This window comes from Macaca fascicularis, chromosome 20 (genome assembly GCF_037993035.2).
Source record: "Macaca fascicularis isolate 582-1 chromosome 20, T2T-MFA8v1.1".
In the NCBI taxonomy this organism is placed as follows: domain Eukaryota; kingdom Metazoa; phylum Chordata; class Mammalia; order Primates; family Cercopithecidae; genus Macaca; species Macaca fascicularis.
Window position 1 is genome coordinate 1517587 of NC_088394.1, and position 20737 is coordinate 1538323.

A 20737-nucleotide genomic window follows, 5' to 3' on the forward strand; every position below is an offset into this window, starting at 1 on the left:
TTTTTTTTTTTTGAGACGGAGTCTCGCTCTGTAGCCCAGGCTGGAGTGCAGTGGCCGGATCTCAGCTCACTGCAAGCTCCGCCTCCCGGGTTCCCGCCATTCTCCTGCCTCAGCCTCCCGAGTAGCTGGGACTACAGGCGCCCGCCACCTCGCCCGGCTAGTTTTTTGTATTTCTTAGTAGAGACGGGGTTTCACCGTGTTATCCAGGATGGTCTCGATCTCCTGACCTCGTGATCCGCCCGTCTCGGCCTCCCAAAGTGCTGGGATTACAGGCTTGAGCCACCGCGCCCGGCCGAAAGGGAGTTTTTTAAAGGCTCTTAATCCCCTCTTGACCTTTGTAAGTTGACGCTTACACCCGGTAGCCTTGCTGAATTCTGTGTGCGTGAAGGTCAGATTCCACCGCGAGTCACACAGAAAACCCGCTCCGTGGAAAAAGACCCGAGAGGACCGCTGCCCGCACCCCCGCGCTGCCCGCACCCCCGCGCTGCCCGCACCTCCATTCAGCAAGCAAACCTCTGCAGGTGTTCATAGCGGAGGCAGATTCCACGCTGGGAATAAGAGCTCACGACATTCTGGGAGGGGTTTTGGGCAGGGAGGGGTCCTCTGTGGCCCCAGGTCAGGAGCAGCCGGCAGCCAGCGCAGACTTGTGGGGAAGACAGCTCCCACTTCGCCAGGCCAGCGAGCACCGGGGGCAGCTCCGATCCAGGCGACCCTGTGGGAAGGGGTGTGCGTGTGCCCGGAGCTGGCCCCCGTCCTGCCTCCCTGACCCGTGTGCTCGTGCTCCCACAGCCCTGAGACAGATGGCTCACGGCCTTGCGAGGCCCACACCACACTGGGGTCAGGCTTGTGGCTCCCGGGAGTCCTGTGTGGGCTGTGTGGCCGCCATCCAGAGCCTGCTGACCTGCAACTGGGGGAGCGGGCGCACTGATCATGGGTTTCACCACCCGAGAATCAGAGAGTGGGATCCCGTGAAACCTGGGCCCGGGCTCCCACCCACACCCCACACCCACCGAGGGCAGCCGCGAAACCTGGGCCCGGGCTCCCACCCACACCCCACACCCACCGAGGGCAGCCGTGAAACCTGAGCCCGGGCTCTCACCCACACCCACCGAGGGCAGCTTTGCCTTCCCGGGCACCCCTCCTCCCCCAGGTGGCCGGGCCTGGCCCGCTGCCCATCCAAGGCTCCTGCTCGGGGTCTCCACCCACACATTCCTGCAGCGTGAGGCTCCACCACTCCCTGCTGCCCCGGGCAAAGCCATCATTTGTTCCCTTTGACAGCCCGGGAGGCTGCCAGCCTCTCCACCCCCACTTTCCAGTTGAGGAAACGGAGGCAGAGGCTCAGGTGTGGCCAATCACCCTACATGTCAGAGTTACCCTGGGCAGGGCCCACTGAGACCTGGGAGGGGCCACTTGGGACCTGGAGGGCTGGGGGCTGCCTGGGCGTTAGGGGTAAAGCTGCCTCCCCAGAAGGCCTCGGAGGCCTGGGCTGGGCTCCTCCTTTCACATCGCCCTTTGGAGGACCACGTGTGGGCATTGGTCCGAGACCTGAAAGGGGCCGTCCTGTTCCCCGTGGGCGCTGCCAGCGCGACGCACTCGTCTTTCTGCCTGGCCGGCCACTCCCGTCTGCTGTGACGCGCGGCCGGAGAGCTGCCGGAGGACCCACGGTGCCTGCCTCCCCGGGATCTGTAAGTAACAACCTTTGCGCTCTTTCTGTTGTGGTGTGGATGGAATCTGCACCTTCCATCTGGAGAACTGGGGCCGCTCCAGGCTGGGTTTCCAGCACCTGAGTGATGGTCAGGCTTTAGTGGGACGCAGATTTCACCCCGCAGGGCACACACAGACCCATTTGTTTGGAAGCAGCAGTCCTAAGGCAGCGCAGGTGTCTCCATGTCCCCAGCCCAGCCCTCCTGCAGGTGTAAAGGATGCAGATTCCAGGGCCCGCCGTGGCCTGCAGAGGCCCCTCAGAGCAGGAAGGGCCGGGCTCCCGGGGAGCCCGAACCCCAGGTGCTGAGGTCCTTGGGTCACATGGAACTGAGGTGGGGACTGCCCAGGTCTCCTGTGATCCCATGGCCACATTTCCCACCTGCTTTCACGCACCCCAAGGGCTGGGTGTCCCACCCACCACCCACTTTCTGGCTGGGGAGGTCTTTTTTCTTCCACTTTCTCAAGGTGTTCAGAGCCTCAGGGGCCTCCCCACTTCCTCTGGGGCCTGGGGGAGTAGAGTCCGTCACCGGGAGGCTCTGTGGCTCCCGAGACCTTCCCCAGTGGCCGGGCTGACCAGGCAGGCTCTGCCCGTGGACAGGGGCAGCTGAGCATGAGTGTGTTACCCCCATTTCTGAGCTGTGGGTGGACCCACCAGGCCTGGGCCAAGGTTTTCAGGAGGCAGCTCTATTTTACCCAGCCATGGTGGCCTCCCTGAAAGGGGTGAGTGTAGAAGCTGGTTCCCTCTCCTGCGGGCCCCACCCCTACCCCAGGAGGACAATTCTTGTTCAGGGAAGGTCTCCCCACCCACTTCCCCACCACCCCACACTGGCCCACAGGCCTCTGGGCCCCACCCTAGTGAGTACAAGGGGATCCCCAGGCTGCTCACTGGCCCAGCCCTGCCCACCTGGGCTGCACCTGAAAGTGGGCTCAGAGAGGCCGTGTGGCCCCAAGACGCTGGTGGGTAGGAAGAGGCGGTGGCCTTGTGCCCACAGCGCCCCTCCTGCCCCAAGGGCGTTGTCTAACTGGCAGGGCCTGGGGTATTCACAAAGCCCAGGCACCTGCAGCTGAGGGCAGGGGAGGGAGCCACATCCAGGCAAGGGGGCCGCTGGATACAACCCCATCCAGACCTGCTCGTCCTCCTGTGCGAGAGTGGGAAGACTCAGGCCAGCCCGAGCGGGCGGCGGCCCCAGCTGCTTGATCTAAGCTCTGTTTACACTGCCCTGCCCTTCCGGGAGAGGGGTGAGCGCCAATTGATGCCTGGGCTGTCTGGGCTGGGGACCGGGATCTCAGACCCAGCCCCTGCCCTGGACACGAGGAGTCAGTCAGGGGGACAGAGGGCTCGGTGGCTGGAGGGCAAGGCCAGGGTGCGGATGCAAGCTGCAGGTGCCACAGAAGTTTGCCCTGGGAGCCCAGGAGGGGCCCTTGGGGCCCCAGGCTGGCCCGGGACAGAGGCGTGGGGTAGGAGTGGGGGGCAGGGGATCCATCCTGAGTCGCTGCCCTCTACAGAGACAGACCATGGCCTTGCCAATGGCTCGACCCCTGTCGGGGTCCTGTGGGACCCCCGCCCTCGGCAGCCTCCTGTTCCTGCTCTTCAGCCTCGGTGGGTACTAGGTGGGGCTGCTGGCGAGGCGGGGACGGCCCGGGGGCCTTGGGGGCCGGGCTCTCAGCAAGGCTTTGCCTGTCCCTACCTTCTCCCTGGAGTGCCTGTGGTGCTCACGTCCCAGCAGCAGTCTCTGCCCCCAGAGGTGACTGGAGCTGGAGACCCAGCCATGGAGTGATGGGACTCAGGACACACTGGGGATGTGTGTGGGATGGGTGTCTGACCGGCCAACCAGCCGGGTCCCAGGGGAGGATGTGGAAGGCCAGGCTCCCCGTGGAGTGCAGACCCCTGGGGGACTGTGATGTCATGGGGTACACAGGCCTGAGCCACTGGCTTCTGCCACTTTGGGGCGTGCACAGGGCTGGCTCTGGGGGTGGTCGGGCTCTGCCTCCTTTCTCCCCTGGGTCAGGGCACACCCCAGAGGCCTGGGCCCCCCCAAGCCGTCCCCTCTGCCCCTTTAGGATGGGTGCAGCCCTCGAGGGTCCTGGCTGGAGAGACGAGGCAGGTAAGGTCCCCTCTGGGGAAACCGGGGAGGGTCTTCAGGTCCCGGGTGGGGGTGCCATGCCATGTTCTCTGTGTCACGTATCCATGGTGCCTGCCAGTTTCCAAGGTCCTTGCTTGCAAAGGGGTACCTGGACCTGCATGTGACTGGCCTGGGAGCAGCCAGGTCTGGGGAGTAGCAGCCGAAACTGCAGCTGGGTCTGGGAAGTAGCTGGATGAGAAGTAGCCAAGCCCATGGGTCTGAGACACAGCCGGGCCTGGGAAGTAGCTGAACTCGGGGAGTACCTGGGCCCAGGGGTAGCGGGACCCGGGAACTCCTGCTCCAGGAAGCTGGTCTGAGCCATGTTCAGCAGGCCCTGTGTCCCCAGGAGGCCGCGCCCCTGGATGGAATCCTGACCAATGCACCTGACATTGCCAGGTGGGTCCAGGGTCTTCACAGCCCTCAAGGGTGAGGCTCGAGGGGACCCGTCCCCCACATCCCCTCCCCCGGCACCCCTCCCCCTGCATCCCCTCCCCCACGTCCCCTCCCCCCATGTCCCCTCCCCCCACGTCCCCTCCCCCGACATCCCCTCCCTCTGTGTCCTCTCCCCCGGAGTCCTCTCCTGCTTCCTCCTCTGCTCCACTGCAGATCTGACTGGGCTCAGGGCTGCGGAAGGGACTGACACCCCCCAGGTGGTGGCGATTCTTGGTCCTTGAGGGTGTCACCTGGCCTTGGTTGGGGGGTCTGCAGGGAACACCAGGGTCCTTCGGGGAGAGGTGGGGCTGTGGGGCTTGGGGAGCACTGGGTGGGCCCTGCGGGGGAGGGGCGATCCTGGGTGCCCAGCCCAACCCCTCCTGCAGCCTCTCCCCACGCCAACTCCTTGGCTTCACGTGTGTGGAGGTGTCCGGCCTGAGCACAGAGCTCGTCCAGGAGCTGGCTGTGGCCTTGGGACAGAAGAATGTCAAGCTCTCCGCAGAGCAGGTCAGTCTCAGTTGGGCTGGGGCAGGTGGGCATGGCTGGGGCTGAGGAATTTACAGGCAGCTCTGCAGTGCCCACCTTGCCACCACCATCCCCTGTGCCCCCGCTGCCATCTCTCCCCGGCTAGTTCTTCCCAGAGTTCCTCTGGCCACCCAAGCTGACCACTAGGGTGCCCGTCCACATCAGGGGTCAGCTCCCCAGGGCAAGTCTGAGATGTTCCTGTGTCCTGGGCCCCCTCCTGGAGCCCCCTGGGCAGCCCTCCAGGCTCTGCCCCAAGGGGGAATCTCTTGCGGGGAGTGGGTGAGACCTGGGGAAAGGGAGCCAGCGGCAGCCAGGCACAGGAGCCCACATCCCCTGGGGCAGTGCTGCAGGCAGCTGGAGATCCACTCCCACAGATTCCCGTGGCCAGGGCAGGGGTGTGTTGTGGTGGGTGGACCAGCCAGGCAACCCTGGCCCACCACGTGGGTGGCCGCCCGAAACACTCTGTGCTGGACGCCCTGCCCCTGCAGCTGCGCTGTCTGGCTCACCGGCTCTCTGAGCCCCCCGAGGACCTGGACGCCCTCCCGCTGGACCTGCTGCTCTTCCTCAAGTAGGCCCCATCCCCTGGCCCCCGCCCTCCGGCTTCTGCCCCCAGCCCTCAGCCCCCACCCGCTTCCCCCTGCCTCGGACCCCAGGCCACAGCAGAGACGTGGAGGCCAGCCCAGCCGCCTCTCAGGGTGGGGACCGGTGTGATCAATGTGGCCTGTCCCCAGCACCCTCTCTCCACAGCCCAGACGCGTTCTCGGGGCCCCAGGCCTGCACCCACTTCTTCTCCCGCGTCGCGAAGGCCAACGTGGACCTGCTCCCGCGGGGGGCTCCTGAGAGACAGAGGCTGCTGCCCGCGGCTCTGACCTGCTGGGTAGGAGCTGGGGCCAGTGCGGGGTGGAGAGGGCTCGGCAGTTCCAGAGGCGCTGAGGCCGGCATCTGTGCAGGGTGTGCGGGGGTCTCTGCTGAGCGAGGCTGATGTACGGGCTCTGGGAGGCCTGGCTTGCGACCTGCCTGGGCGCTTTGTGGCCGAGTCGGCAGAAGTGGTGCTACCCCGGCTGGTGCGCTGCTTGGGACCCCTGGACCAGGACCAGCAGGAAGCAGCCAGGGCGGCTCTGCAGAGAGGAGGACCCCCCTACGGGTAAGAGAAGGTGTCTGGCACCTCGAAGGCTTGCCTGGCGGTGTGGCGTGAGCAGCCCGTGAGAACAACCACGGCCATGCCTCAAGGCCCAGGGTGGGTCACCCCCGCCACAACCCCTGTCAATGCCCCCAGTCGGGGGGTATGGCCTAGCCTGGCCATCTCCTCCCTCTCTGTCTGGGGCTGCATTTGGGGGTCCCTGAGCTGTGCCCCGTGTCTGCACAGCCCCCCGTCAACATGGTCTATCTCCACCCTGGACGATCTGCAGAGCCTGTTGCCTGTGCTGGGCCAGCCCGTCATCCACAGCATCCCGCAGGTGAGACCCCGACCCCCAGCCCGTGGGGAGCCCGGCCACCCGAGGCTCAGCCTGGGCCCTGCTCGTCCTCAGGGCATCCTGGCCGCATGGCGGCAACGCTCCTCTCGGGACCCATCCTGGCAGCAGCCGGAACAGACCGTCCTCCGGCCGAGGTTCCGGCGGGACGTGGAGAGTGAGTGCCGTGCCCTGCGCAGTCTGGCACCAGGCTGGGCAGCATCCTTGGGGGTGGGCATCTGCAGTTTAGGGTCTCACCTACCCCTCCCTGGCTCTGCAGCACGTCCCATTATAACCACAGAGAGTGGACAGAATCCCCGTTTGCCAGTGGGTAAACTGAGGCACGGGGAGGGTCACAAATTGCCCAAGGTCTCTTCTCACGGCAGATGTGGGAGGAAGAAGGCGTCAAACGAACTCCAGCCCCTGACCCCTGTGCCCTGTGCCTTGCAGGGACAACCTGTCCCCCAGAGAAAGAGGTCCACGAGATAGACGAGAGCCTCATCTTCTACAAGAAGCGGGAGCTGGAAGCCTGCGTGGACGCAGCCCTACTGGCTGCCCAGATGGACCGTGTGGACGCCATCCCCTTCACCTACGAGCAGCTGGACGTCCTAAAGCATAAACTGGATGAGGTAGTTCATGACTCAGGTTCCCGCCAGCCTGCTGCGTCCGAGCCGTCCCCAGACCCCTGGGAGTGACGTGGGCCCTCCTGGTCTCTCGGCCTGCAGCTCTACCCACAAGGCTACCCCGAGTCTGTGATCCGGCACCTGGGCCACCTCTTCCTCAAGATGAGCCCTGAGGACATTCGCAAATGGAACGTGACGTCCCTGGAGACCCTGAAGGCTCTGCTCAAAGTCAGCAAGGGGCATGAAATGAGTGCTCAGGTGACCGTCTGGCTCGGGGGCGAGGGGGGATGCGGCATGAGATTGGGCGGGGCTGGGGGCGGGGTGGGGGCGAAGCCTGAGGTTGGGCGGGCCTGGGGTCGGGGGCACAGCCTGAGGTTGTGCTGGTGGTGGAGGGATACGTCTCTGCCTGCCATAAGGCTCCTTAGTGGCCCGTCCCACAGGTGGCCACCCTGATTGACCGCGTTGTGGTGGGAAGGGGCCAGCTAGACAAAGACACCGCAGACACGCTGACTGCCTTCTGCCCCGGGTGCCTGTGCTCCCTCAGCCCCGAGCGGCTGAGCTCCGTGCCCCCCAGCATCATCGGGTGAGTCCCCAGAGCTCTGCCCACCAAGGTCGGTCTGTGTGCTGGCGTTCACGGTCCACCCACCCTGTCCCCAGGGCGGTCAGGCCCCAGGACCTGGACACGTGTGGCCCAAGGCAGCTGGACGTCCTCTATCCCAAGGCCCGCCTTGCTTTCCAGAACATGAGCGGGTCCGAATACTTCGTGAAGATCCGGCCCTTCCTGGGTGAGCCAGGGAGTTCCTGGACAGGGTGGGCACCACGACGGGGGGGCCACAGACTCCACTCAGGGGGTGCCAGGCCTTTGCCTTCCTGGGCCGCCTACTGCCAGGGTAACTGGGTGCTCACCGGCCCTCTGCCCCCGGGATGTGTGTGGCCTTAGAGCTTGTGGGCTCTGACCCCAGCTTGGGGCGCCAGCCACTTCCGGAGTCTCCCACGCCCAGGGGTCAGGCGACCAGGCAAACCCAGGCCCTGGAAGCCCTAAGGAAACAGGGAAGCCCTGTAATCCTGTCACACAACTGGGCTTTCTGCAGCCCGTGGTCAAGGGCCTGGGAGTGTGAGATGAGGCCTCAGCTTGGGCGTCTCTTCCTGAGGGCAGGTGGGGCCCCCACGGAGGATTTGAAGGCTCTCAGTCAGCAGAATGTGAGCATGGACTTGGCCACGTTCATGAAGCTGCGGAGGGAAGCGGTGCTGGTAGGGCGAGCGGGAGGAGGGGCGAGTGGAGGAGGGGACAACCGTGGGCGGGAAGGCGTGTAAGGCGGGCCTGCCGGGGGGTGGGGGTGCGGGGCCTTAGGAAGGGCAGGGTCCTGGACTGTGGTGGGGCCTAGGGAAGGGCAGCCATTGAACTGGGGTCAGCCGGCCGGAGACCTTCAAAGTCTGAAGAAGCTGCGGCGGGCATCTGTGGGTGGGGCAGTTTGGACACAGGAGAGCCTGGCAACCCTCTGGGGGCGTTGGGGGAAGGGGACCCTCCTTGATGGCTGCCTGGGGGATCTGGCAGCCGTTGAGTGTGGCTGAGGTGCAGAAACTTCTGGGACCCCACGTGGAGGGCCTGAAGGTAGAGGAGCAGCACAGCCCCGTGCGGGACTGGATCCTAAAGCAGCGGCAGGACGACCTGGACACACTGGGGCTGGGGCTACAGGGCGGCATCCCCAACGGCTACCTGATCCTAGACCTCAGTGTGCGAGGTGGGCGGGGCGGGGCGGCCAGGGCTGGGGGCAGGGCTGGGGACGTGGAGTTGGGCACTCTGAGTCACCGCTCTCTCCATAGAGGCCCTCTCGGGGACGCCCTGCCTCCTAGGACCTGGACCTGTACTCACCGTCCTGGCTTTGCTCCTGGCCTCCACCCTGGCCTGAGGACCCTACTCCCTTGCTGGCCCCAGCCCTGCTGGGGATCCCCGCCTGGCCAGGAGCAGGCATGGGTGGTCCCTGTTCCACCCCAGGAGAACTTGCGCTCAGTAAACGCGAACATGCCCCCTGCAGACACGCCTTGTGACTTCCAAGGACTTTGTGACCCCACCAGCATGGCTCCTCTCCCTCTGGTCTTGGGCCCTCAGGCCGGGGGGGGCCCTTGGAGGCCTTCCTGACCCTGCTGCCATTGTGCTAAGGGCCAGGCCAGCACTCAGGGTGGCCCCAGTAGACAGCGGTGGGAGTCCCGTGCCCCCATCCCCACAGGCTGGGCCCCGGCTAGGACATTCCCAGGCCCCCCTGTTCAGACCCTGAGCACGAACACAGGTGGGACCACGACTTTGGACTTTATTCATGACCAGCAACGAAGTCAGTGGTTCCAAACCCCAGCCCCAGCCCCAGCCCCAGCCCCAGCCCTCTGCAGGGCCGGGGCAGCGTCTTCTGTGTCCCGCCTGGGCCTGTGGTTGTGCGGGAGGCACCTCCTCAGGGCCTGGTCCTCAGTCCAGCTCGCAGGACCTGGAGGCGGGGATGGGCGGGGCAGCCTACGAGGTGGGGCTTGGGCAGGTTGGCCTGGCCTAGAGCCGGCCCCTCAGTCCAAGTGGGCGTCCAGCTGAATCTAACAGCCCTGTTTTTCCTGCACCTGACCCCTGTGAACCCAGCCACCCCGAGGCAGCACTGTCCACAGAAGCCAGGGTGCAGGTCCCCCAGTGCAGCAGCCATAGGAGGCTAGAGGGCAGGGCCACCGCCAGGGGCAGGTACCCCAGGGGGGCCCACGGGCTGCCTGTAGATGGAACAGGGAGGACACCATCAGTCCCTCAGACACTACCCCCATATCCACCCCCTGGAGCCAGACAGGCCTGGGCAGCCCCTCCCTCTGGCTGGGGACGGTGGGGACAGCCAGCGAGGACACCCGTCTGCGGCTGCTCTTCTGGGACCCAACAAAGGTCTCAAGGCTTCCCCTGCCCCCACTTTCTGCTGGTCAGTGGGTTTTAGGGGAGACAGCTGCGTCTCTCACTCAGTAGGCAATGAAGGGTGAAGCCAGGGTTGGCCAGTGTCATCCCAGGAGGCAATGGACAAAGCTGGTGGACAGACTGTGGGAGTGGCCACGAGGCGGGGAACAGGTCTGAGAGGGCCCTGGGCAGAGGGGGCCAAGCCGGAGGGGTGAGGGGGCCATACCTGAGGTGGAGGCCTGGGCAGCGTTCCCGGGCAGGCCTGAGGTGTGGACCAGATGAGGCGCTTGGTGGGTGGTGCTGGGGGGCCCGCTGGTGCCGTGGGCTGGGCCGGTGGGGCTGGCGGGGCCGGCGGGGCTGGTGTCAAGGCCCAGCTGGCCCAGGGCGGAGCTGTTGAGGCTGTACAGCCAGGACCTGACGGTGGGGTGGCTTCGGGCCTTCTGCAGGTCTCCCACGTTGTGGCCCAGCAGCGCAGTCACGTTGCTGACATCCAGGCTCTGCGGGGAGGGGCGGGGCAGAGGGGCCATGGGGCCACCTTCCAGGCCAGGGGAAGACCCACAGGAGAGGGCCAGACCCAGGATTGGGCAGTGGCAGGAGTGAGAGGCCCAGAAACGGCCTGGAATGGGAAAGTGGGGGTATGCTGGCTGTGACCTGTGACCTAGGGGCTCCCCCGCCTGGGCCAGCCCTGCACCCCCACCCTCACGGGGCAGCCCGGCCCCACCTGCAGCACGCGGGGGTTCAGGCTGGTGAAGGTGTCGATGTCCATGGAGATGTTGGCCTGGGCCAGGTGCTGCAGCTCCTCCACCGGTGCACCGCCTGGGGGGACGGGGGTGAGGGGGCGATGGGGAGCTGGGACGGGGGTGAGGGGTTGGGGCTCCACAGGCGGTGGAGGGGGAGCCACCCGGGGGGATGGGGTGAGGCGGCGGGGCTCCACCGGGGGAGCCGCTGGGGGAACAGGGGCGAGGGGGTGGGGCTCCACGGGGCGGGGGGAGCCACCCAGGGGGGACGGGGGGGTGAGGGGGCAGGGCTTCAACGGGGTAGCCGCTGCGGGGACAGAGGTGAGGGCTCAGGGCTCACCGAGGTAGGGGCGCATGAAGTGGTAGTAGGCAGCTGGGGTCCTGCTGCTGCTGCTGAAGGCCTCACGGGCCTTGGCGTAGAGCACATCCTTCCGGCTCTGGGGGCAGGAAGAGACGTCCAGGGCCCCGGCCAGCCTGGGGGAGGCGGGAGGCGGGAGGCTGAGGAGTTGGCCACCAGTCCCCAACCCTTCCAACAGCTGGGCATGGCCCTCCCTTCCTGAGCCACAGCTTTCCTCTCACCCTCTGTCCTGGGGTGAACAGGGTTCCCCCAAATTCACATCCACTCAGAACCTCAGAATGTGACCTTGTTGGGAAATAGGGTCATTGCAGATGGGATCAGGTCAGACTGGATCAGGTGGGCCCTAACTCAATGCCTGGGGTCCTTCTAAGGACAGGGAAAGCTGAGGGCCAGGTACAGTGCTCTCGCCTGTAATCCCAGCACTTTGGGAGGCCTGGGTGGGTGGATCACGAGGTCAGGAGATCGAGACCAGCCTGGCCAACATGGTGAAGCCCTGTCTCTACTAAAAAATACAAAAAAAAAAAAAAAATTAGCCGGGTGAGGTGGCGGGCACCTGTAGTCCCAGCTACTCAGGAGGCTGAGGCAGGAGAATGGCGTGAACCCGGGAGGCGGAGCTTGCAGTGAGCCGAGATTGTGCCACTGCACTCCAGCCTGGGCGACAGAGCGAGACTCCATCTCAAAATAAATAAATAAATAAATAAAATAAATAAAGTCACCCAGTTTGTGTCCTTTGCTCAAAGCTAGAGTCCAGGCTGGGCGCGGTGGCTCAAGCCTGTAATCCCAGCACTTTGGGAGGCCTAGACGGGCAGATCACGAGGTCAGGAGATCGAGACCATCCTGACTAACACGGTGAAACCCCGTCTCTACTAAAAAATACAAAAAACTAGCCGGGCGAGGTGGCGGGCGCCTGTAGTCCCAGCTACTCGGGAGGTTGAGGCAGGAGAATGGCGTGAACCCGGGAGGCGGAGCTTGCAGTGAGCTGAGATCGCGCCACTGCACTCCAGCCTGGGCGACAGAGCGAGACTCCGTCTCAAGAAAAAAAAAAAAAAGCTAGATTCCAGCCAGGGCAGCCCTACGATTAATGCACCCGATGGCCTGGCTGGACTGCCCTCCTTGCCCTCAGTTTCCCCTCGTGGTCCGCCTGGGCTGAGGCGGGAGCTGCCTCTGAGTGTGGGGGGTTGGCTCACCGGAGCTCCTGGGGATGGATGGTCTGGATCTGCTGAGGACTCATCCAGCATAGGCGGGTGCCCCCGACGGCCAGCAGCAGGGCGCCGGAGACTGTGCCATTGTGCTCCAGAAACTTCTGCAGCACAGCCTGGGGGCAGAGCCAGGGTCGGTGGGGTGGGCTGGGGCTTGGGACCACCCACCTGCCCGCCTGCCCAGGTGCCCTCACCTCTGTCTGGTTCTCCAGGGCTACATCAGAGGCCAGCAGAGCCACAACCGTGTCCCAGGAGGTGATGCTCCACTGGCCGATCTCGGTGCAGGAGTAGAGGTAGACCAACGAGGTGATGAGCCGCAACTGATCCTCCGGGAGGCCTTGTGGGTAGATCTGAGCAGGTGGGCAGGGCCGGGCAGGGTCAGCAGAGGTGCTGCGCCCACCGGGCCTCCCCATCCCCCCCACCCAGCCGTGCACCTGCGCGAGCTTGGCCTTGACCACGCGCTGGCACTCAGCGGGCAGCGGGTGCTGCAGCAGGAGTTCCAGGTTGGTTCTGAGGACGTGGCCATCCAGGCAGGACTCAAGCTGTGCACAGTCGTAGCGCACCAGCAAGAGATTGTCCCGCAGCGTGGCCGCCGTGATGTTGCCTCGGACACAGGATCTCCCTGGGGGTGTGTGCGGCCCGGGCTGGTAACCGGGGCCTGGGCCAACCACTACTGCCGGCTCCAGGGCGCCCCCCCGCTTTTTTTTTTTTTTTTGAGACAGAGTCTTGCTCTGTAGCCTAGCAGCAGGGCATCAAAGGCTGGAGAGTAGTGGCATTGATCTCGGCTCACTGCAACCTCTGCCTCCCGGGTTCAAGCGATTTTCCTGCCTCAGCCTCCTGTGTAGCTGGGATTACAGGTGTGCGCCACCACGCCGGCTAATTTTTGTATTTCCAGTAGAGATGGGGTTTCGCCGTGTTGGCTGGGCTGGTCTTGAACTCCTGACCTTAAGTGAATCCTCCTGCCTTGGCCTCCCATGGTGCTGGGATTACAGGCCTGAGCCACTGTGCCCGGATTTTTTTTTTTTTTTTTTTTTTTTAGGTGGAGTCTCACTCTGTCGCCCAGGCTGAGTGCAGTGGCATGATCTCTGCTCACTGCAACCTCCACCTCCTGGGTTCAAGCAATTCTCCCTCCTCAGCCTCCCAAGTCGCTGGGATTATAGGCATGCACCACCACGCCTGGCTAATTTTTGTGTTTTTATTAGAGACGGGGTTTCCTCATGTTGGCCAGGCTGGTCTCGAACTCTGGACCTCAAGTGATTTGCCTGCCTCGGCCTCTGAAAGTGCTGGGATTACAGGTGTGAGCCGCCGCGCCTGGCCCAGGCCCCCTCCCTGACCCCTTCCCCTCCACTTCTGACCTTGGTCAGACCTTGGCTTTCCCAGAGTTCTTTTTTTTTTTTTTTTTGAGACGGAGTCTCGCTGTGTCTCCCAGGCTGGAGTGCAGTGGCGTGATCTCGGCTCACTGCAAGCTCCGCCTCCCGGGTTCACGCCATTCTCCCGCCTCAGCCTCCCAAGTAGCTGAGACTACAGGCGCCGCCACCACGCCCGGCTAGTTTTTTTTTTTGTATTTTTAGTAGAGACGGGGTTTCACCATGTTAGCCAGGATAGTCTCGATCTCCTGACCTCGTGATCCACCCGCCTCGGCCTCCCAAAGTGCTGGGATTACGGGCTTGAGCCACCGCGCCCGGCCTCCCAGAGTTCTAACCAAGAACTTGGCCAAACGACTTCTCTGAAGTCAGCCAGGCCCGAGGGAGGAGCCGGACTGGGGAGGTGCAGCGTCCCAGGCCACAGTGGCCATACTGACCTGTGCTGAGCCTGGGCCTGGAGGACACCAGTTTGGTCTTGGACTCCAGGAAGCTGGTGACGAAGCGTCTGGCCTCGTGCTGGCTGAGCCTCCCTGCTCGGCATGCCGCCACCATGCTACTGAAGAAGTCCAGGCCCACGGCCTGGCAGGGCAGGTGTGCGCTGAGGTTGGTGGCCCGGGCAAGGCTCGCTTGTGTCCACCCTGGGGCCCCCTCCTACCTCCTGCACCTGTGCCCACAGGTGAGGGCTGATGTATGTGGCCAGGGAACCCAGGGCCTGCAGCCCCTCCAGTGTCCAGGAGCCAGGGGGCCTGGTACACAGAAAGGGGCGCTGTGTTGGGTCCAGGGCAGGCCCCCCTGGGAGCCCCTGCCCCTCCATGGACACCCAGCAGGCAGGAGGAGCACTCAGTAGGTGCTTGACCACCCAGACCCCTGACTGGCACCCACGGGAGGGACACCCCCCCCACAGCTAGTGGGGCAGCACCCCGACCCTCTGCCCCCTTAGCTGCAGGACCCGGTGAGGTTGAGGCCAGAGGTCAGATGTTAGTGGGCTGTGGACATCAGTGACCAAGAGGGCCAACCCCAGGCTGCCTCCCATCTCATCCCCGCCTCCTCGCCTGGCCCCGTGACCCCACCCACCCGAGCAAGGTCTTCCCACCGGCCAGCAGTGAGTTGAGGGCAATGCGCTGGGCGGTGGTCAGCCGGGGGCAGCGCTGCAGGTTCTCCAGCACATGGGGGTCCGCAGCACCGATGCTGGACGCGTCCATGTCACACACCAGGGCCCCGAGCAGCGGCAGGTTGGAGGCGCTGAGCTGTGGGCGGGCCCCCCCCTGCAGGGCCAGCAGGTCGGCACCCAGCAGAAGGCTGCCTCCAAGGCACCGGGCCCATCCCTCCCAGGTGCCCACCAGGCAGGCCACAGCCGCTCCCCACGCGCCCCAGCCCACCCCGCCCAGCGCCCACCAGGCAGCCCACAGCCACACGCTGCAGGGCGACCCTCTGGTCGGGTAGATGGCTCAGCAGCTCCACGTCCCCCTGGGCGGCGCGGCGGATGAAGGCCCGGCAGTCAACTTCCCGCACCTGGCTCAGGCTGCAGGTGAGTGTGAGGCTGTCAGACTGACGGGGGGCGGGGTCGGAACTCCCAGCAGCCCTGAGATGCCCCTGGGGTGTTGAGGGCCCCCAGGACTCCTGTGGCTGGGCAGGGAGGGACACTCACTTGTAGAAGAGCAGCAGGTTGGGCGGGTGGAGCGTGAAGTCGTCCTGGAGGCCGCACCGTGATGCCAGGTTGGCCAAGCAGCTGAGCTGGGCAGGAGGGCGCTGGTCACTCCCTCGTCCACTCTGGACTCGCTGTGGCAGCCCGTGGGCTCCGTCCCCTCTGCACGGGCCTCAGGACCCAGTCCCCACCCACTTCTTGGGCCCCATTTCCCACATGTCGGGTCCTCCCCGTGGCCACCCGTGCCCACCCCTCCGCCTGGAGGGGAACCCTGCACAGCAGAACAGGCCTCCAAACGGCTGCCCCCGGCCCCTCCGCCGCCTCCCCAGCCGCCAGGCCCCTCCGCCGCCTCCCGGGCCGCCAGGCCCCTCCGCCGCCTCCCCGGCCGCCAGGCCCCTGTGCCACCTCCTCACTGGTGGAGTGCTGAAGTGTCTGGATGCTGGGCGGGTGTGGATGATTGCCTATCCCCACCAAGGAGGCTCCACAACGCCGGGATTGGGGGTCTCCTCCAGTGCAGCCCCTTGGCAGCTTCCCAAGTGGACCCTGGGTGGTGCCCCTTGGCTCCACCTGACAGCCTCCTCCTGGCACTGGGGCTCTGCCAGGCCCAGCCTCCGCCCCTCCATGCTCCCTGAGGCTCTGCTCACTCCTCTCAGCCTATGCAGGACGCTGCCCAGCCTCAGCCACCCCCCACCTAGGCTTGTCTAGCCTGGCCTTTGAGGTCATTTCAAGGGTTTTTAGCCCATTCCTCAGAGGGCCCTTTGCCCGATTTTATGTCAACCAAGCACCTGGGACATCCTGTGCATATGAGGAGGGGATTTGAGGCAGACAAGGATGGCCCCAGAGTTTTGTGCAGCCCCCACCAGGGTCTCATCCCTGAGGAGGAGCCCACTCAGGGTGGGGGCTCGGGGACCCTCCTGCAGCCTGAAAGGAGCCCCAGGGAATGGAGCATGGGCTGCCAGCCTCCTGCAGGGCAAGGTCCTCCTGGCTGAGAGGGAGGGGAAGAAAAACCCTGACTCACAAACACCCAGAATGCCTGTGAGCTGGAACAGAATGTTCAGCCTGTTTGATTATCAAAAGAAGGGCAAAAAGCTGGCCAGGTGTGGTGCAATATGCCTGTAATACCAGCGCTTTGGGAGGCTGAGGACGGCTGATCCCTTGAGCTCAGGAGTCTGAGACCAGCCTGGCCAACATAGTGAGACCCCCGTCTCTAAAAAGAATTAAAAAGTTAGGCCGGGCGCCATGGCTCACGACTGTAATCCCAGCAGTTTGGGAGGGTGAGGCGGGCAGATAACCTGAGGCCAGTTTGAGACCAGCCTGGCCAATATGGTGAAACCTTGTCTCTAGTAAAAATACAAAAATAGGCCGGGCGCGGTGGCTCACGCCTGTAATCCCAGCACTTTGGGAGGCCGAGGCGGGCGGATCACGAGGTCAGGAGATGGAGACCATCCTGGATAACACGGTGAAACCCCGTCTCTACTAAAAATACAAAAAAACTAGCCGGGCGAGGTGGCGGGCGCCTGTAGTCCCAGCTACTCGGGAGGCTGAGGCAGGAGAATGGCGTGAACCCGGGAGGCGGAGCTTGCAGTGAGTGGAGATCGCGCCACTGCACTCCAGCCTGGGTGACAGAGCGAGACTCCGTCTCAAAAAAAAAAAAAAAAAGAAAAAGAAAAATATTAGCCGAGCATGGTGGCGGGCGCCGGTAGTCTCAGCTGCTTGGGAGGCTGAGGCAGGAGAATCGCTTGAACCCAGCAGGCAGAGGTTGCAGTGAGCTAAGATCACACCATTACACTCCAGCCTGGGTGACAGAGAGAGACTCCATCTCAAAAAACAACCGTCCCAGCTACTGGGGAGGCTGAGGTAGGAGAATTGTTTGAATCCGGAAGGCAGAGGTTGCAGTGAGCTGAGATGGTGCCACTGCACTCCAGCCTGGGTGACAGAGTGAGACTCTGTCTCAAAAATAAATACATAAGAGAGAAAAAACAGACTGCGTGGCAATAAGATACCAAGTTATAAAAGAGACCTACGGCCGTGCCAGGCAGAGGGGAGGCAGTGCCTGCTGGCCCTCCCTCCTTCCCTCCTGTGGCCTGCTTGTCTGAGTTGAAAGCATTCCTATTTACTGAGTCCATGCTTTACCTAGGGCTTTATTCCTTTAACCGGTTACAAAGGAAAGAGTCTCTGAATCCACCTGTGACTTAGAAGCCCCCAGTTCGAGATATCCTGCCTTTTCAGGGAGAACGGGTTGATGTCTGCCTACCCCGTGTTCTCTGCCTCTTTGCCTGTCACTCCTACCTCCCCGCCTGTCGCTCCTACCTCCCCGATGCCTAGAAAACCAACCTGCAGCCTGCCGGCCTCAGGTGCGCTCACACCTCTTGAGACTTTCCTCAGGCCAGGGTCACTCATATTGCTCAGATAATCCTCTAAACTATTTCACTGTCTGGTTTTCCCGGGAAGGAATGGAGGTCTTTCTGCCTTTCCCTTTTCCTGGACGGCCCCTCACAGGCCAGGATCCTGCAGCCCATGCACGGAGAGGCCAGTGGGCTGTAAAATCCACTCTGGGGGCCCGGAGTATGTACCCCAAGTCGGGCATCGTTCCCCACAGTGGTGGGTGGGGAGGGGAGGGTGAACCCTCGCCCTCACTGCGGACACAGGGTGGAGCATCTGCAGGGAAGTTGGCTGAAAAGTCCTGGAAGTAGGTTGGCTGCACCCGAAAGTCCCCCCGCCTCCTGGGTGGACCCTCCCGTCCTGGGGGGCTGCACACCCCGTCCCGACTGTGGTCACACTGGGTCCTGCCCCAGCTCTCACTTAGCCGTCCCTCGCCTCTCACACCGGAGCCCATGTGCCCTTCCCTATCCGGGCCCGTCCCTCAGCGCCTGGCCCACCCACCCACCCGCACTCCTTCCCCGCTCACCTGCCAGGCCTGGAGGGGGACCTGCAGCAAGGCCAGCCTCTGGATTAGGGCTGAGAGCTGGTCCCGGGGCAGCTGACCAGCCGGCTGGCACCAGAAGCCTTGCAGCAGGGAGCAGTTGGCACTGGGCAGAGAGGAGGAGATAGTGGCAGGGAGGGTCCGGGAGGGGTGGAAGCAGTTGAGCGCGGCTGCCCAGCAGAAGGGCACGGGCTGCACGCAGCCTGCAGGACCAAGGTCCGACTCCACTGCCCCCCAGCACTGAGGGAGGGAGAGCGGGAGGTGGTGCCCCCGACAGGCAAGATCCTGCTTCACTGACTCATTCACTCACTCATTTTCACTCATTCACTCATTTTCACTCTTTCACTCATTTTCACTCATTCACTCACTCATTTTCACTCATTCACTCATTTTCACTCACTCACTCATTTTCACTCATTCACTCACTCATTTTCACTCACTCATTTTCACTCATTCATTCATTCACTCACTCATTCACTCATTCACTCATCATTTTCACTCACTCATTTTCATTCATTCATTCACTCACTCATTCACTCACTCACTCTTTACTCATTCACTCATTTTCACTCATTCACTCACTCATTTTCACTCATTCACTCTCTCACTCACTCTTTCACTCATTCACTCATTTTCACTCTCTCATTCACTCATTTATTCACTCATTTTCACTCACTCACTCATTCACTCACTCATTTTCACTCATTCCCTCATTCTCACTCATTCACTCATTCACTCATTCATTCATTCTCTCCAGAGCACCCTGTGGGGCCAGGCTCTCGGCTGCACGCAGGGCCTCAGGTGTGGCCCCTACCCAGACCCTGAGGCAGCACTTCCTCCTGAGGCCGGGTCCCAGGTGGCCAGGAGCTCAGGCTGCTCCCTGACCACCCCTGCTGGCTGCTGAGGCACCTGAGGAAGAGGCACCCCCACCCAAGGCTTCGGCACCCGTTGGGCAGCCCTGGGGAAGCCGTCTCCCCAGCTTTCCTTATGGTGTGACTCTAATCCAGTCCAACACAGAGCGGGCCTTGTGCCACTCAGGACCCCAGCCCTGCCTCACAGACGCCCTGGTTAGTCAATTGACCAGCCTGTCACTGTCACCAACTCTGAAGGACGGGGAGGAGGGCTGAGCCCCGCATGAGGCTCCAGGCAGTGCGGGGAAACCACACAGTGTTCTCTGGGGTGGGCAGACGTGGCTGGGCCTGATGGTTGAGGCCTCAGCGGTGGCCGAGGGACCCACACCCGGCCGTGTAGGTCCAAAGCTGGACACTGAGTCATCTCAGGGCCCCCCAGGGTGGAGCAGGAGATGACAGCCTCAGCAGCAGACTGCCGGCGGCCACCCCCAGACCCCTCCCCATCCCCTAGTCAGACCCCTCCCCCAGCCCAACCGAGAAGCAGACCCCCACTGCAAGAGGGCTGCACTCACCTGGCCCACAGGTTGGCCCCACTGGCATCCAGCCCTCCTGGGGAAAGACCCTTGGCCTGGGGCCCAGAGCAGTGGGCGGCGAGGGACAGGAGGAGGGTGAGGCCCGAGCTCTGCAGGGCACCTGGAATAAGGCGGGCCGTGAGGGTCTCGGTGGGAGCAGGGGCCGGGGCATCCGGATCCCAGGGTGGACCTGTGACCCCCACCATGGGGGCCTCCTTGAGACCAGAGGACACGGAGGAACTTCTGGAGCCCCACAGCACTGGCCACCTGTGTACAGCCTGGGCCTGAGTGCGGGGCGTGTCTGGTGGTGTATGCACAGGCGAGAGGCTGTGGACATGTGTAGGCACGCACGTGTAGGTGACAGTGTGCACGGATAGGTGACAGTGTGCACAGATAGGTGACAGTGTACACGGGTAGCACAGGTGTGAGGCTGTGGACGCGTGCAAGCACGCACAGGTGACAGTGTGCACGCGTGGGTGATGGTGTGCACGTACAGGTGACAGTGTGCACGCGTGGGTGATGGTGTGCACGTACAGGTGACAGTGTGCACGCGTGGATGATGGTGTGCACGGGTAGGTGACAGTGTGCATGGATAGGTGACAGTGTGCACAGGTAGCACAGACGTGAGGCTGTGGACGCATGCAAGCACGCACTGGTAGGTGACGGTGTGCACATGTAGGTGACTGTGCATGTGTAGGTGACAGTGTGCACGGGTAGCACAGGCATGAGGCTGTGGACATGTGCAAGTACGCACAGGTAGGTGACAGCGTGCATGGGTAGGTGACGGTGTGCAGGGTAGGTGACTGTGCATGTGTAGGTGACAGTGTGCACGGGTAGGTGACGGTGTGCACCGGTAGGTGACGTGTGCATGAGTCTGGCGGCGTGTGCACATGTGCACCCGTGTTGCACACGTGTGAGATGGCAGGTGTACGTGTGAGCTCCTTCTCCCTCTAGCCAGATGCCCCGTGGCTCTGTGTCCTCACAGTGGAGCCCTGAGACCCCCCAAGACAGAGGAGGTGTGGGGGCAGAAGCCACCTTCAAGGGCCCCAACTGCTCAGTTTTGCAGTGGGGGTCACAGCAAGGCCTCCTCGCAGGAACTGGGGGCCCAGCCCATGTTCCTGCTTTGGAAACCCAGCCCAGGAAGGGGGTTCGGGTGCAGGGGAGCCCCCTTATCTTGCTGGCCCTGGGGAGACCGTGTGGTGAAATCTCTTCTCCAGCAGACATAGAGCGGGAGTCGCCGCAGCCCACACAGATCTGCCCACGGCCTCCTGGGCTGCTGGGGCCTGGCCCACCCCTCTCAGGGAGGGTGAGGCACTGGG

The 20737-nt window shown here is 63.5% G+C and overlaps 2 protein-coding genes across 7 annotated transcripts; one reads left to right on the forward strand and one right to left on the reverse strand.

Moving 5' to 3' along the window:
- The first annotated feature begins 1445 nt into the window (after positions 1-1445).
- On the forward strand, positions 1446-8893 carry MSLN (mesothelin). 6 transcript variants are annotated; one of them, XM_065537098.2, is made up of 17 exons: positions 1446-1685; positions 3211-3304; positions 3766-3809; positions 4174-4253; positions 4646-4766; positions 5273-5352; positions 5532-5661; positions 5735-5928; positions 6151-6241; positions 6314-6413; positions 6686-6864; positions 6961-7116; positions 7299-7441; positions 7516-7643; positions 8015-8109; positions 8414-8600; positions 8683-8893. In XM_065537098.2, exons 2-17 carry the CDS (start codon positions 3220-3222, stop codon positions 8766-8768), a joined length of 1899 nt encoding a protein of 632 aa, XP_065393170.1. In that variant the 5' UTR covers positions 1446-1685; positions 3211-3219; the 3' UTR covers positions 8769-8893. The 6 variants fall into 6 exon arrangements, with proteins under 6 accessions (XP_065393170.1, XP_005590873.4, XP_065393171.1 ...); XM_005590816.5 differs by having other exon boundaries at positions 4174-4223; XM_065537099.2 differs by lacking the exon at positions 1446-1685 and adding an exon at positions 2748-2943.
- A 256-nt stretch (positions 8894-9149) lies between these two features.
- On the reverse strand, positions 9150-20192 carry LOC102130068 (mesothelin-like protein). The gene is made up of 15 exons (XM_074028241.1): positions 20072-20192; positions 19419-19539; positions 17981-18101; positions 15076-15161; positions 14823-14949; positions 14502-14692; positions 14083-14173; positions 13865-14006; positions 12498-12685; positions 12258-12413; positions 12052-12179; positions 10847-10980; positions 10491-10585; positions 9996-10266; positions 9150-9600 (listed from the first exon to the last, which is right to left on the reverse strand). The coding sequence occupies exons 1-15, from the start codon at positions 20190-20192 to the stop codon at positions 9395-9397; spliced, it is 2178 nt and encodes a 725-aa protein (XP_073884342.1). The 3' UTR covers positions 9150-9394.
- Positions 20193-20737: the final 545 nt, after the last annotated feature.